This window comes from Pteropus medius, unplaced genomic scaffold (assembly GCF_902729225.1).
Source record: "Pteropus medius unplaced genomic scaffold, Ma_sr-lr_union100, whole genome shotgun sequence".
Lineage (NCBI taxonomy): Eukaryota > Metazoa > Chordata > Mammalia > Chiroptera > Pteropodidae > Pteropus > Pteropus medius.
Window position 1 is genome coordinate 8,455,063 of NW_024349225.1, and position 13,689 is coordinate 8,468,751.

Below are 13,689 nucleotides of genomic sequence, written 5' to 3' on the forward strand. Positions count from 1 at the left end.
GAATGACAAAACCTAGCAACACAAAATGTTGCAAATCAAGTTAAAAAGTCTTACAAACTCTGCTGTTGTCTGGTTGAATCTTAATGTCGGATTTTCACTTCACAAGTTGAAAATCTGGGTGTCCTAAGAACGATACCAAGGCGCTGGTCTTCCCTTCCGTGCCTCTGCGGTACTGTGCCAAGTTCTTCGAGATTCGTAATTCTTTACTCCTAAAGGTGTAAGAATGGAGTGAACTGCTAACTACACAGAAGCAACACGGACTACCCTATGGGACACTGTGGCCCAGTCACAAGCTGCTGTGGGCCGCTGGGAGACTTGTGGGGAGGCGGAAAGGTCTCATCCGTAAGATACTGTGAAATGATCCCTGGGAAGTTAAAGCAGGTACAGAAGATGTAATCTTTTGTCCCCCTAACAGAACAGATGGGAAATTGGAATATAAAACACTGGAAATATCCTGAAATGTGAGAAAAAATAAGAAGAAAACATGATACGTCAATACTTATTAAAATCTTTATTCATTTTGTTTCCAGAATTGAAACCCATAGAACACATTGGAAATTCGGGTGCGCATCTGTCTTGTTTGGTGTCTGATCAAGCACACCCTCAATTTGTGCAATGGCTCTGGGAGGAAATCCTCGGCAGATCAAAAGAGGGTGCTGGTTCTTACACGTCCCTTTTAAGCAAAAAAGTTAGTTTCCCAGTAAGTTATTCCCAGTTCCCCCCAAATATTTTGTATTTGTGAGTAACACCTCAGTCCTTAGAAACCGTGGCAGCACAGTACCCAGCCCCCACCTTTTCAGCCCAGGCTTGAGGGATCGGAGAAAAACTGGCTTTCCCTGTGAAAGAGGCCTCACCGAGTCAGGCCTGCCCAGCTCACTCGTGTGCCTGGCTAGGGCAGGCTCACAGAGCGGCTCAGCTCGGAGGTTGAGAAGGGAGCCTTCTGCTACCTTCAAGCTCTTCAGCAACGTCAGTCAGTGTTTCCCTGTGTCAAAATAAATATGTTTTCTTCCTGCTAGAATACATACGTGACTATATACACACATAGACCTTACTCACGTTTCCTTTCCTGAAATCGAACTGAAAGGATGACTCACGCGAGACAGCTCGCTGACAGATGCTGCTTTACCCCCACTGAAGGGTGGTCATTTACTGGTCAAACAGGAACACAGGGACTACGGAGAAGGGAGGTTGAAGGAATATGGTGGATGGGAAGGGGAGGCCCCAAAGCCTTTTTTCCTTTTTTCAGAAAAGACGGATCTCTTTGGAAGAATATGTTGCACTCAGGCGACACTGAAAAACTGCCATGTATAGGATTTCCCAAAATATGCGATAGATGTACCCAAATTCTTCCATCTCCTTAAGTTTCATTTGATACATCAATCTTGAATGCAAACAAGGAGAAATACCTTGCTAATATATTACGGAACAATGAGTTGAGTAAATCAGATCCTGTCTATTAATTTGTTTTGCACAGAAAATTAGTCACAGCCAAACCCACAATATAGCTTCACATTAAAGAAGTTTTAGAATGAAGCCCCTCCATACTCATATTTCCCCAAACTCTGGAATAAACATATTCAAGAAGTATGAGGAGGAAGAGGACAGGAAATGACAGTCAGTTCTGACTTTCCTGGTTTTATAACACTAAAATGTATCCACGTCTACATCTACCTTTAGATTTTAGCTAGGCAAACCCTACTTCAGGCCGACCAAAATTCCTTTCAATGACTTGTCTGACTATAATTGTGCTAGATTCTAATAAATAAACCATAAAGAAGACACTGTTACAAAACTTTGAAAAAGATATCTACCTCATTTTTTCAAACGGAATTCAGTGTTTGTGAATTTTAGGGCTACTGTTTATGGGTGATTTTCTCTTCAGATGCACCTGAACAGACTTTCCAGCTTGACTGAATCCTGACTTAGCACACAGATCTATACTGTCGGTGCCACAGCCCGCCACTCTCTTCGCATGATTCTAACTTTAACACCGTAGATCTGAACACCTTTTAAGACCATGAATTTTAAAAGAGGGAAAGAGAAGAAAATTACACAATTTCAGCAAAGTTTTAAAAAAGGAGGAGACATTTCAAAGCGGCTTTCCCTCCTGTTCTTTTCCTTAGCGAAATCGTCCTCTTTTCACATTATGAATAAAGTTCCCAGTTTGAGAACAGTTCGCATGCGGTCCACTGGGGCGCAGCAAAGGTGCCACGTGTTTGAAAGAACGGGAGAACGTGATTTAGTTCGACTAACATTTACCAGGAGGGCGGCGCTGACGTCCACTGTGTCCCTCTAGCCGAGTCCCTGACGCTCTGGGGTAAGCACTGTCCAAGGTGTCCTCACGCTCAACTGTGAATCTGGACGCACACAGTAAATGGCCTTAGAACTGGAATCGACACCTTCTGTCATCACGATCTCAGTGTTCGGTGCTAATATCTGTCTCCTTAAATTCAATACTTTGTTTTAATAACTCTGCCCATTTTTGCATACAACACGAAATGTGTATACAAAGTACAAAAGGACCCTAATTTCATGCTTTTTAAAGTAGTTACAGGTTACTCAGTTATCTTTCATTGCAAAGACACTAGGGCATAAATTCTAAACTGTTTTTGAAAGGATAGTTGCTTAAAACCGGTCTCCAATGGCTGGCATTAAATTTGTGCGACCACACTGTTTAAACGTTAGTCTCTGCTCGACAGAAGGACGACACTGACACAGACCCCAGACGTAATGCGGGACACGCACGCAGCTGAGGACACCGTGGGCGGGCCCACCTGGCCTGTCGCCCTCTGGTCCTATATTTTTCTGCAACTGCTTCCATGCCAAAGTCTCTATGCCTGAACCCAGAACTAAACTTGTTTTAGCAGCCTGAAATTTCAGACGGCTAACATGAGACGGAAGAACAATATACACGATGGATTCAGAACTCCAAACGAGATTAGATGATAAAATTAGAGTTTGATATAAATAAAAATCTTAAGGCTCTTCCTGGTACAACCTCCTTAGTTTTAAGGCTCATAAGGCTTAAAATCTTTGTTTCCAGTCTACCGCATGGCCCGAATCGTAAGACAGGTCCAGCCGCCAGCAGGACGTGCACTATCATCGGCAGGAGTGAGCTGGCTTTTCTCACAAGAAAGGCACCATCAGGATAGCCAATTTCTTGGGAGCAGCAGCTTCAAATGCCTTAAAGGCAGAGGCGGAAATTCATTCCAGAAGAGAAATCAGGATGGCAGAGATCACAGGCAACCGAACTCTGACTCACGGTATTATTTCAGTTTCCTTTGTTAATCTGGAAAGGATCTGCCTCCTTTGGGCAGAAGGAAAAAAAAGTCTCCATGTGACAATCGTGCCTTGGGTGGCAACAGTAGTTCCATGGACACAATTTTTTGGTTGATTTGGACACAACTGTGAGAATGCAGATTTTACTTAAGTATAAGTCACATTACTTTTACACGCCTTAAGATCTTGAATACAGGGGACCCGTTTTTCATTAATTCAGTCATCTCCCCGATTCTGGTTCTACCAAGTGGGCCTCTCCTCTTTCCCCTGTTAAGAATGATCGAAAGCACTACCACCTAATTGCTTAAAAGCCCCAACACCTCTCCTGCTTTTGTCCTTCCTTCTGCTTCTAAAAAAACACATATCCTCCGACAGAGCAGGACCTTTTGGCCGAGCAGGATGCCAGGTTTTACTTGCTGCCACTCCTCAGTTGGCAGTAAAATCCCCAATTTGACTAGTCCTGGTAAAAAAGGACTCGAGACTGCAAAGTGTTTCCAGAAAATCCACAGGTGTGGCAAAAGGACTATAAGGATGAACTCAAAATACACACTCCAGAACCAAGCCAGATGTCACACCACGTCTGTCCTTGAGCATGACAATTAACCGACTGCAACGCCCACTGCTGGAACGGGAAAGTGCCGAGGAAGTCAGGGGATTCGGCAGCAACAGTTCCGTGGCCTGAAACTTGTAGTCTTTTAGTTTCTGCTACGAAAAAAAACACCAAAGAAATCCGAGGCCACCCTGTCCCCGATCACCAGAACCTGCTGCTGGCCATTTCCAATCCTCTCACAGCGTTTGGAATTGATTGTGCTGTTTCTCTATCTTTGTAAAAAGAAGTTTCACTCATTTTGTGTTGAGAATCACAGGTGGGAGAGAGGCATCCTGTCCTCCACCAGCACAGTGTCCGTCCCGAACTGGTCCGTGCACTGCTTCACGGTGGCCAGGACACTCAGCAGCCGCTGGTCCACAGCACCCAGGTGTGCGTCAGGGAGCACGGGGGAGATAGGGTCATGGGCCATGGCAGATTGTAAGGCAGACTTCAGCACGCCATTCTTCAGGTAGTTCAGTCTGTTCCACGTGGAAACACGAATGCTGGAAGAAAATATTTTAGGGCAGATTACATAAAACCTCTCCCTGTAGAATGCGGTTTAAAGCCTGTTTGGCAGACAAAAGTAAAGAAATAATAATGTAAAATATCTCAACTAAAAAAATCATGATGAATAAGTCACGTTACCACATTTGGTATTTTTTCCAGGTAATTAATCAGAGGCATATAAAGATTTACATGTGTTCGCTGCAGTGCTATTGATAACAGGAACATGTGAACCAATCTGAATGCCCAACAAGTGGTAAACGGTTAAGTACGGCTCATCCATCAAAGAACATAGCACGCAGACATTAAAAACAGTTAAGAAAATGTACGCATGGGAAGATGTCCACGATACGTTGGGCGGGGGGAAAGGTGGAGCAATAGGACTGTTTTGCTCCAAATATGTGGGGAAAAGAAAATGTGTGTGTACACATATCCGCACATACACAAAGTCACTGCAGTGCTCACAGAAATTATCCTGACCTCCTAATGAGTCATTTTAATTTCTCCCTTTTTATGTTTCTAAATTTAAAAAATCCTACCAATAATATTATGAATACAAAAAGTTTATTTTAAGAACAGCTATCTTAATTACTTCACCAAGTTTGTTCATCTCCCTGTGGGTACTGTGGGAATTCCCAGGTATGCGGGAAAGCTGGGCTCAGAGAGGCAGCCTGTTCCGCAACTATTGCAAAAGTAAAGCAGATTGATCTTTGGCCAAAGCCTGGAAGGGGCCAACAAGCACAGAGGCAGTGTGGTTCTGCTATTCTAGAATACACGACAGATGCCCACAGTACTGGAGCTTCCTGTGTGTGACTAAGATAACAGCTGACTGCCTCTCAGCTCCAAATTCATGCCTCACAGAGACCTGCTGTAGAGGACAGGTTTCCTAAGCACGTCTCTTCTGAAGCTTTCTCAGGAGAGGGTCCTCGAGGGTTGCTCTGGAAAGAAGGAAGGTTCTCCCGTCGCTCTGGCTACCGCACTGTGGGTCAGCAGAGCATGGGAGGTCATCAAATGGATGCCCATTCCCAGGGCAGGCCCTTGGTGACCTGGCCGCCTCAGGCTGGCCTAAAAAGCCTTCCTGAGGCCCTCCTGACATGGCAACCAGAGCCCTAAACGTGCGGCCCCAGAGGGGTTCAACCGAGCGGCCCCTTCCTCTGTATGGACCAGCTGTTGACTACGTGCGCCAGGCCTGCACTCTGAAAGGCTGCTTCCTGCTTGCCCAGAGCAAGCTAGCGGACTTCTCTGCCATCCAGGGGGTGACCTATACCTTCTCCACGAGGTCCAAACCCCAGCCTTGAGGAGTGGTCCCCTTCCCGGTTTGTCCTTCCTTGGTTGCTCCTCAGTCCTAGTTGTTTTTTATGGTCCCTCTTGTATCAGAGTTAACAATTCTTTATACTAAACTTTCCTACATAACCCATTATACCATTTCTATTTCTTGACTGGACTAGATTACTAACACTATTAATACAAAAACATCTTCCTTCAAAGATACAGTTTTTGACTGGCTATATCACTGCTTCCAATATTAATGAAGATAATTAAGGGGTGCCCGGGTAAACACTTTCTGCAGAATATTAGTGCTACTAAAAAGACAAAAGCACAGCAGAGCAGACCAAGTGCCAGAAGGGTAGTCTTACATGGTCTTATGTGGTCCCGGGGCCTCCGGGGGCGGACCAGAAGGAAGTGGCACTCTGGGATTTGCATGTGAGTGTGGATCCCAGCTGACCCTCAGGGTTCACACTCTACAATTTTACCAGCAATCATGATCTGAAAAGGAGCTCCTTAGAGCCCAGTCTTTATCTCATTTTCTTGATTTACGTTTTAATTTCTTTGTTCTCTAACACAGGCTTTAAAAAAAAAAAAAATCACTTACTAAATACCTACGAGAAATGTTACTTTTGGTTTATAAAATTTCAAATTGACATATGCAAATTGCAGGATGGGGTGGTGAGTGATAGGACTTAACATCCTAAGGTAAACACAGCACAGTGACACAGATTGTACTAGGTTTCTTTGGGGGGGAAGAGGATTATATGCTGATATTAAAACAAACATGGATATACATTACTGAACACACTGAAAATTTCTATTCATACAAAACTCGAAATGAATTCTGAGTACTGGGTTACTTGCTCCATCTTTCCCTGCTCCCCCATCTCAGGATCTTGAGGGGTGCTGGGTTGGACAAGCGTAAAAAGCACTGCTCAGGTATTAGGAAGTTTTAAGGCCAAGAAGATGGATGCACTGTTACCTGAGCCCGGAAGGGAAGACAATGCAGACACATGAGTCTGATGTGCGTAACTTACATGCAGCACTGATAGAGAGGGGCGAGAATGCTTCTCTCGTCCAGCGAGGGGTTTCCGAAGCTGAAAACAAAAACGAGAATGTAACGAATCAGATGGAAGTGCCAGTTCCCGTCTTAGCATCAAAGCGAGAGCCAATTCTCTAGAGAGAAATTCTCTAAGAAACCTTAACATGGTCCTAGATAATTTCATGCTCCTGCAGCTCAAACCTCTAAAATTCAAAATAAACAGGATGTGACCAACACAGGATCCCTAACAGCCTGTCCTGCCGTGTCGAACAGCACATACACTCATTTACAAGGAACCTTCCTCCTGCCAAGATACTGCTAGGTGCTAGGGCATAACCATGGCAACAAAGTGTGGCATCCACAGACTAAAGGGAGAACTTGAACTTCTTTAAACCTGAAAAGGTTTTCAGGGCGGGCAGGGAAATAAAGGCCAACAAGTAGATGGTTATTACTTGTAAAAAGAAGTTATACTTGTTCTACTCCAAAATACCAATCAGAAAAGACTTGGACAGGTTCAAACTGGAAGAAGCACTCACAGAGGCTGAGAAAACAGTGTTGCAGAGCAGAGGTACAAATGCTCTCAGCAATAGTCCAGAGATAGAAAGGAGGACTGACTCGGGGACAGCCACTGCCCCCCTATCCTCCCCGCGGACACGCGCCTTAAGGGCTGGAGGGTCGGGCAGCCCTCGGCACAGCATGGGCCTCAAACAGTGAGTGGCGAAGGGGCAAAGGCAACTACTCCAATGAGCGCAATACGCACGATCATTTTTTTAAAAAAGATCATTTTCACGAGGAAGGATAAAGATTTTCAGGGATGTACAGAGCACTGGCTGGGAGGGGGGAGAGAGAGGGGCAGTGGTTGCTGTCATTACCCTGGTGCTCGGCATAAGCGGATGCTGCCCTGGCGGGCTCTGCTGAGGACTCCTTTCCGAGCTCATTCTCAGCAGCCATCATTAACAGCAGTGACCTGGAGCCGGGACAATTCTGGGCTCCTGGGAAATAGTCTACTTCGTCCTTACTATGTGTAACTGAAAGCGCGGTGCTGAACTGGGCACCATGGAGAGTGCACACCAAAAAGGAAATGTAGTCTTCGAACAGCTCAGAGCGAAAACAATGACAGTCCATGTACTCAAAATTAATAACATCATCCTCCTCAAGATCGTCTCCACATCATCACCACTCAACCCCTCTCCTCTCGTGACGGCAAAACGTCTGGGCCCAGACTGCCATAAAAATAGCAAAACATCCTACCAATCAAATCAATTTTTAAAGTGCATGAATTTTTGGATGGAATAATTTAACAGTAATCCAATTTCATGTTCTATTAAATGTATATTTGTCAAGAGTCTGAACATCAGTCAAGAAAGAATGGGAGTAGTGATAAACCAAAGACCTTGGCTTCAAGTTGTCTGTGAGGAGAATCATAAAGTCTTTGACTCCTGGAAAAAAGCTACGTTTCCATCTTTTAAAGTCAGGACCCCAAGGAAGACAGAGGAACGGGTGCCAACAACGAAGACCCTGAGCAGAAACCAGAAGGATGCCGCCTATCAAAGTGTCTTCTGGGTTGTTCCAGGATACCCTAGAAAATGTCCTTATCTACACAGAATCTCTACCTGGCAAGGGTAGTCTGCTGGCCCTACCTTTTGGCATTGTCGAGAAGGATGAGCATACTAGCGCCTTCATCGTCTTGGAAACTCTCATAATGATGGCGGTCGGCATTGCCAATCAGGTAATCAAAGACAGCTGTGTCAATGATGTCCAGGAGGCGCGGGCCAGAGTCATAAGGGGACGTTTTCTTCACAGCATCGCAGTAGCTCTCATCATACTCCCACCTGGAGGCAAGCAGCATCACCAGGTATTTACTGAGAGCCAATGTCACCTGACATTGTTTGAACACAGGGAGATGAGGTCCCTGCCCAGCAGATGCGCCCCGACCCTCCCCCATTCCTTTCAGTCCTGGGCAGAACCCCTGGCTGCACACAGGGCAGGCACCTGGCCAGGCGCAAGAGAGAATTAAGTAGCGGCTCACAGGAGCCTTTACCTGGCCAGCTTGCCCTCTCGGTAAGTCCTGCCCCATGGGTGTCGGTGTTTCTGCAGAGGCCACACATCTGGAAGCCAAAGTGTGACAGATCCCTCCATGGTGTCCCCATCGGCACAAGCTGGCTCCGTTTCTCGGCAGTAATAACACTTTCCGTAGAAACAAGTATTATTTCCTAAAGGAGAGTAAAGAGCCAAATGTGCTTAAAGAAAAAAAGATTCCAAATTCTTCCCAATGTAGAACAGAGAAGCTAATAAACAGAGGAAATATAAATCTTGGTTGTCATGAGATCTTGAACTTACGTTTAAAACATCTGTTTATTTTCTGTATAGGGAATAAAAGTACATGGTGCAATAAAAAAAAAAAAAAAAAAATTCCAAAGGTACTAAAGAATAAATGTGAAAAGGCCAGCCTCCCTTTCCCTCTGTGTCCCTTCTACCCGATCTCCCTCCCGGGAGCCCGCTGCTGTCACGAGCATCTCTCTGAACTCATTTTAAGTCAAGGTAAATAACGGCCTCTGCTTCATCAGGACTGAGGTTCTGGTCAGAGCGCCCAGAGGATCTGGAATGTTCTATTTAATACGTTCACCAAATTCTTTCCATTCGAGTATCTCTTAACTCTTTCTATCCCGTCCTTGCTTTACTTCTGACTCTCACTGCATAAGAATTTCCTACAACAGCCCCAAGTGCTCGTCTCCCAATTCTTCCCTCCCCAATCCATCCTCTACAATGCCGCCATGATTACTTTTCTAAAATTCAAGTCTGATTTTCCCACGTTCGAATTCTTCTGGTGGCCTCCCAGTGCCTACGGAGAAAGTCTCGACTCGTAAGCACGATGTCAAAGGCTCTTCAGTGACGCTGTCCCGACCACCGGCCTTCCTCAGCCCAGATCCACACACAGCTTTTGCTTCAGCTAAACTATAGTCTCCTGAGCTTCCCACGCTCTTCTCGTCACCCTCATCTGTGCTCTGTCCTCCACCTGGGACAGAGGTGACAGCCCGTTAACTGTACTTTTTTATTTTTATTAACTTCTATCTGAAATTTAGCATTTCCTTCGATTACTATGGTAGGGAGCAAACCATTAGCATTATCTGACCTTTTCACCATGAGAAATCACAGATTTTTTATATCATAGAAGCACTGTTGCAGATATCACAAAGCATCATTTATATTCATAGTCTCAAATTATGGTAGTTACTAGATCACTGCTAGTTCTTGTTATTAATGTGTTAAATAACAAAGCCCATGTGACTATATCACAAATTTGCTTTTTGTAACTTTTGATACAAAATACTTCAATATTGGCTTCATTTATAAATCTATGTGTTCTAATTTATGTATTTAAAAACATTATTTTGAGAAAGGATCCATAAGCTTCTCTAGACTGCCAAAGGAGTCTCTAGTGCAAAAAAAGATTAAGAGTCCAAACCTAGGATGTACTTTCCCACTATATCTTCCTGCGGACTGCTACTCTCTCTTTAAGAGTTGGTGGCAGTATCACCTTCACCAATCATCCCCCTGGCCTTACCTTCTAGGCTCCTCCCCTTCCCCTCCACATTCCCAGAGGCCCTCTGGCCACCGGCTCCCTCACTAGACAAAGCTCCCTGAAGGCAGGAAGGTTTCATTCATTTCTGTATATTCAGCACCTCACTCAGAGCCTGCCACACAGAAGTGAAACAAAATTTTGTTGAATGAATAAATGAATAAAAATATAATCAAATTAAATATTTTAGAAGTCTTAAAATCTGGGTTTGAATCTTAACAATTAGTAGCTTTGTGACTTTGAGAAAGTCATTTAAACTCTTTTAAGCCTCTTTCTCAGGTATGAAATGTGGATAAATCCCCCCTACTCACTGCACACTTTTCTCAAGAGGATCAAACAAGGTTAACTGTGTGGAAGTGCTTTGTCGAGTAGCAAGGCTACCCAGAATTTCGTTATTATTACACTGAGTTATCTAGTAACATGTTTTTTAAAACTGTGCTAAGGTCAGCCCATTATCTAAAACCACCTCCAGTCAAACACCTCTACCAGCTCGCTACAGACTGAATGTGTGTGCTCCCACGCTCATACGCTGAAGTCCTCCTCCCCAGCGCAGTGGTATCTGGAGGTGGGGCTTTCAAGAGAAGCCTTCATGAAGGGATTAGTGTCCTCGTAAGGAGAGACATGAGAGAGATGATCTCTCTTCCCCTCTCCCTCCCTCTCCCTCTTTCTCTGCCATGTGACGATACTGCATGAAGGTGGCTGACTAAACCAGGAAGAAGGCTCTCACCAGAACCCAAACAAGCTAGCACCCTGACCTTGGACTGTCGGCCTCATGAACTGTGAGAAACGAACCTCTGTTATTACAGCCACAGAATGTATAACATCTCGTTATAGCAGCCTGAACTAAGATACTACCCTACGCTGGGTGTATCTAGAAGCTCATTCCCCAAATGTACCAATCTTGTGTACTTTCTTTATGCCCTCGCTCCTATTATTTTGCCCAATACTCCTTCCTCGTTGCTGCCTGGGTAGCTCCTACTGATTCTCCAATACTCAGTCCAAATGTTAATAACCTCCTCCACAAACCTCTTTCTGACTTCTCCCTTCCAATCACAATGCGCAAGAGCTAACCTCTGTGACTCTCTAGAGAGCAGGGACTCTGGCCTATTCTTCTTGACCTCCTCTCATCCATTAGGTGCTCACATTTGCCTGAGCATAAAATTGAACAAGCAAATGTGATCAGAAAGTAAATGAAACAAATCGGTGACACTGTATGCTTTTGATTATTTGTAAGAGCAGCATAGCTCTAGCCTATAAGTTTAAACTCTGAATGACGAATCTGTCACGTCTTTTAAATATTCAGTTTCACCTCGTTTAAATGTAAATCAATTCACTCCAGCAAACCAAGGTGAAGTTCATCTTGCAATGTCTGTTTCGAGTCATATTATAATGTGGAGCACTGTGTCATTAAAAATGTCACCATGAACAGGCAGGGACAAGAGACCACAGAACCTCCTAATTCCCACTCTTGCTGTGCCCACAGGAACAGGAGTGAGAGTTTTAGCTCAGATCCTTTACCACAGAGTGAGATAACAGAAGGCAGAGGCCAGAGGGACTGAAGCCAGTCCATGCACATGAGTTATAGGCTAACCCCTGCAGAGGAGGGGGCAGTGGTGATCTTCCGGGCCCTAATGCCACCCCACAAGAGAATTTATGACCCTCTTACAGAGTTACCCTAAGGTTTTCTCAACTTTAAGGAGATAGGAGACGGTTCCCAAGAAAGTACACGTTTAAGAAAAAAACCACCAAGCCAATAATATACAGATGATCACAGATTTAGGACAAAATTAAAGTTTGAGATTTAGCTTAAGATCAAGGAGAAGGAAATAAAATTATCGGCTACTTACACTAATAATAAGCGGTCTCAACTTCTACTTCACAGACCAACAAAATACACGTTAGGGAAACTCAGCTTCCTGCCGCCTACCCTTAGGGCCATCTCCCCAGCAACCTGAGGACGAGTTGCCTGATTCGCTTCTGTATTCCCTTGAGTCCTTCAATTCCTAAAAGTTCAATGATGTGCCATTTAACTTAGTTGCTATTTCCCTACCTAGAACCTTACCTACGGTTAAGAAGGTGCTCAAGAGCTGCTCTGTGGCAACGGGCTTGATCTCTGTCCGCAGATTAACAAATCTGCCAACCACCAAGGGGGCTCGGCGGAAACCCAGAATCCTGGTTTGGAAGGTTGAAAAACAGAAAAGAAAAATCTTTGGAGATATAATTTAGATAACAGTCTTAAAAATTATGGTTAATCAGGTTAGATATGTAAAGGAACTGTTGACAACTAGGTAAGTTAACTTTTAGAGGTACATATGTGAGTTTAATATCAAGATGTATGTAATTTGTGTTAATACACACTTTAGCCAAAAGTATAAAGCAAATCTGGCATAAGTGAATAATTGCTTATTCCATGGAATTGGTACATGGGTTCATTATACTATTCTTTTGTTTCTAGAAAGTTTTCAAAATAAAAATTTTAAATAAATTTTAACAAAGCATTAAAAAAATGTGAGCCTAAACCCATTCTTGGGTTCAAAGCTTTGGATAAAACAATACATTGACAGAAAACTATACAGATTAATCTAAAAAGATAAACCTATAGGACAAAATAAATATAGATACATCTGAAGACATTTCACTCTAATGGTCTAAAAGTACAATGCTACGGTTGAACACAATCATTTTTTAAGAAATTACACTTCCTGTCTAAAAAACATACAAAGTCACTGAAGTTGGACAGGCAGAATTTGGAATTAATACACAGAAAATTTATAATAAACAAAATAAAGATCACTCATAATTCCACAGCCCAGAAATAACTACTGACATTTTGGCATATTAGCATTTTTCCTTTATGTATATATAGAAAGAGATACTCACTCCTGTGTAGTTTTATATCCTATTTCTCATTGATTATTATATCATGAGCTTTTTAGCATGTCATTAGAAGGTCTTTAAAAATGGGTGTGTCATAAATAATCTACTGTTCAGGGCTGCTGACTCTGTCCTAAACTCAATCTTTGAAAAGCCACAAAAGCAAAGAGATCGATAGGTTTGTCAAAATGACATAAAAATCAAGAGAATCTCCGGAAGCCAGAGAAGGGAGTCAAACCCTAAAGTAATGGAGAAGCAGCTACCCAGAGTGGAGAAGCGTCAGGAGCCGTGGGTGAGGAAGACGGCTGGGAAGGTGGTGTTCTCCCCACTGACCGCTGCCAGCTTAGTGCTCAGGGGCCCTGTCACAGAGGCACTTCAGCCTGGCTGGTGTGGCAGTTAACAAAACGGGCGGGGGCCTGGCCAGAGAATACCCTTCAGATTTTGAAGTAGGAAAGGACTTTTAAATACAAGGCCCCCAAAGCACAAGACATGAAATAAAACATTATATTTAATTAACATCAAAACCAATGATTTCTGTACGAAGACCACTTT

General features: G+C 43.7%; 1 protein-coding gene across 3 annotated transcripts in view; it reads right to left on the bottom strand.

The window, feature by feature from the left end:
- Window positions 1-3,678: 3,678 nt before the first annotated feature.
- The window catches only part of FAM20B (FAM20B glycosaminoglycan xylosylkinase), a 29,571-nt gene continuing 19,560 nt past the window's right edge, over window positions 3,679-13,689 (bottom strand). For 2 of the 3 annotated variants that reach the window (XM_039881381.1, XM_039881382.1), the window contains 5 exons: window positions 12,326-12,435; window positions 8,725-8,896; window positions 8,324-8,515; window positions 6,679-6,738; window positions 3,990-4,371 (listed from right to left, as the gene is read on the bottom strand). In XM_039881381.1, coding sequence (XP_039737315.1) covers window positions 4,140-4,371; window positions 6,679-6,738; window positions 8,324-8,515; window positions 8,725-8,896; window positions 12,326-12,435 — 766 coding nt within the window. In that variant the 3' untranslated portion in view covers window positions 3,990-4,139. Of the gene's footprint in view, window positions 4,372-6,678; window positions 6,739-8,323; window positions 8,516-8,724; window positions 8,897-12,325; window positions 12,436-13,689 lie in introns of all 3 variants that reach the window. The other variant, XM_039881380.1, reaches the window with a different exon arrangement.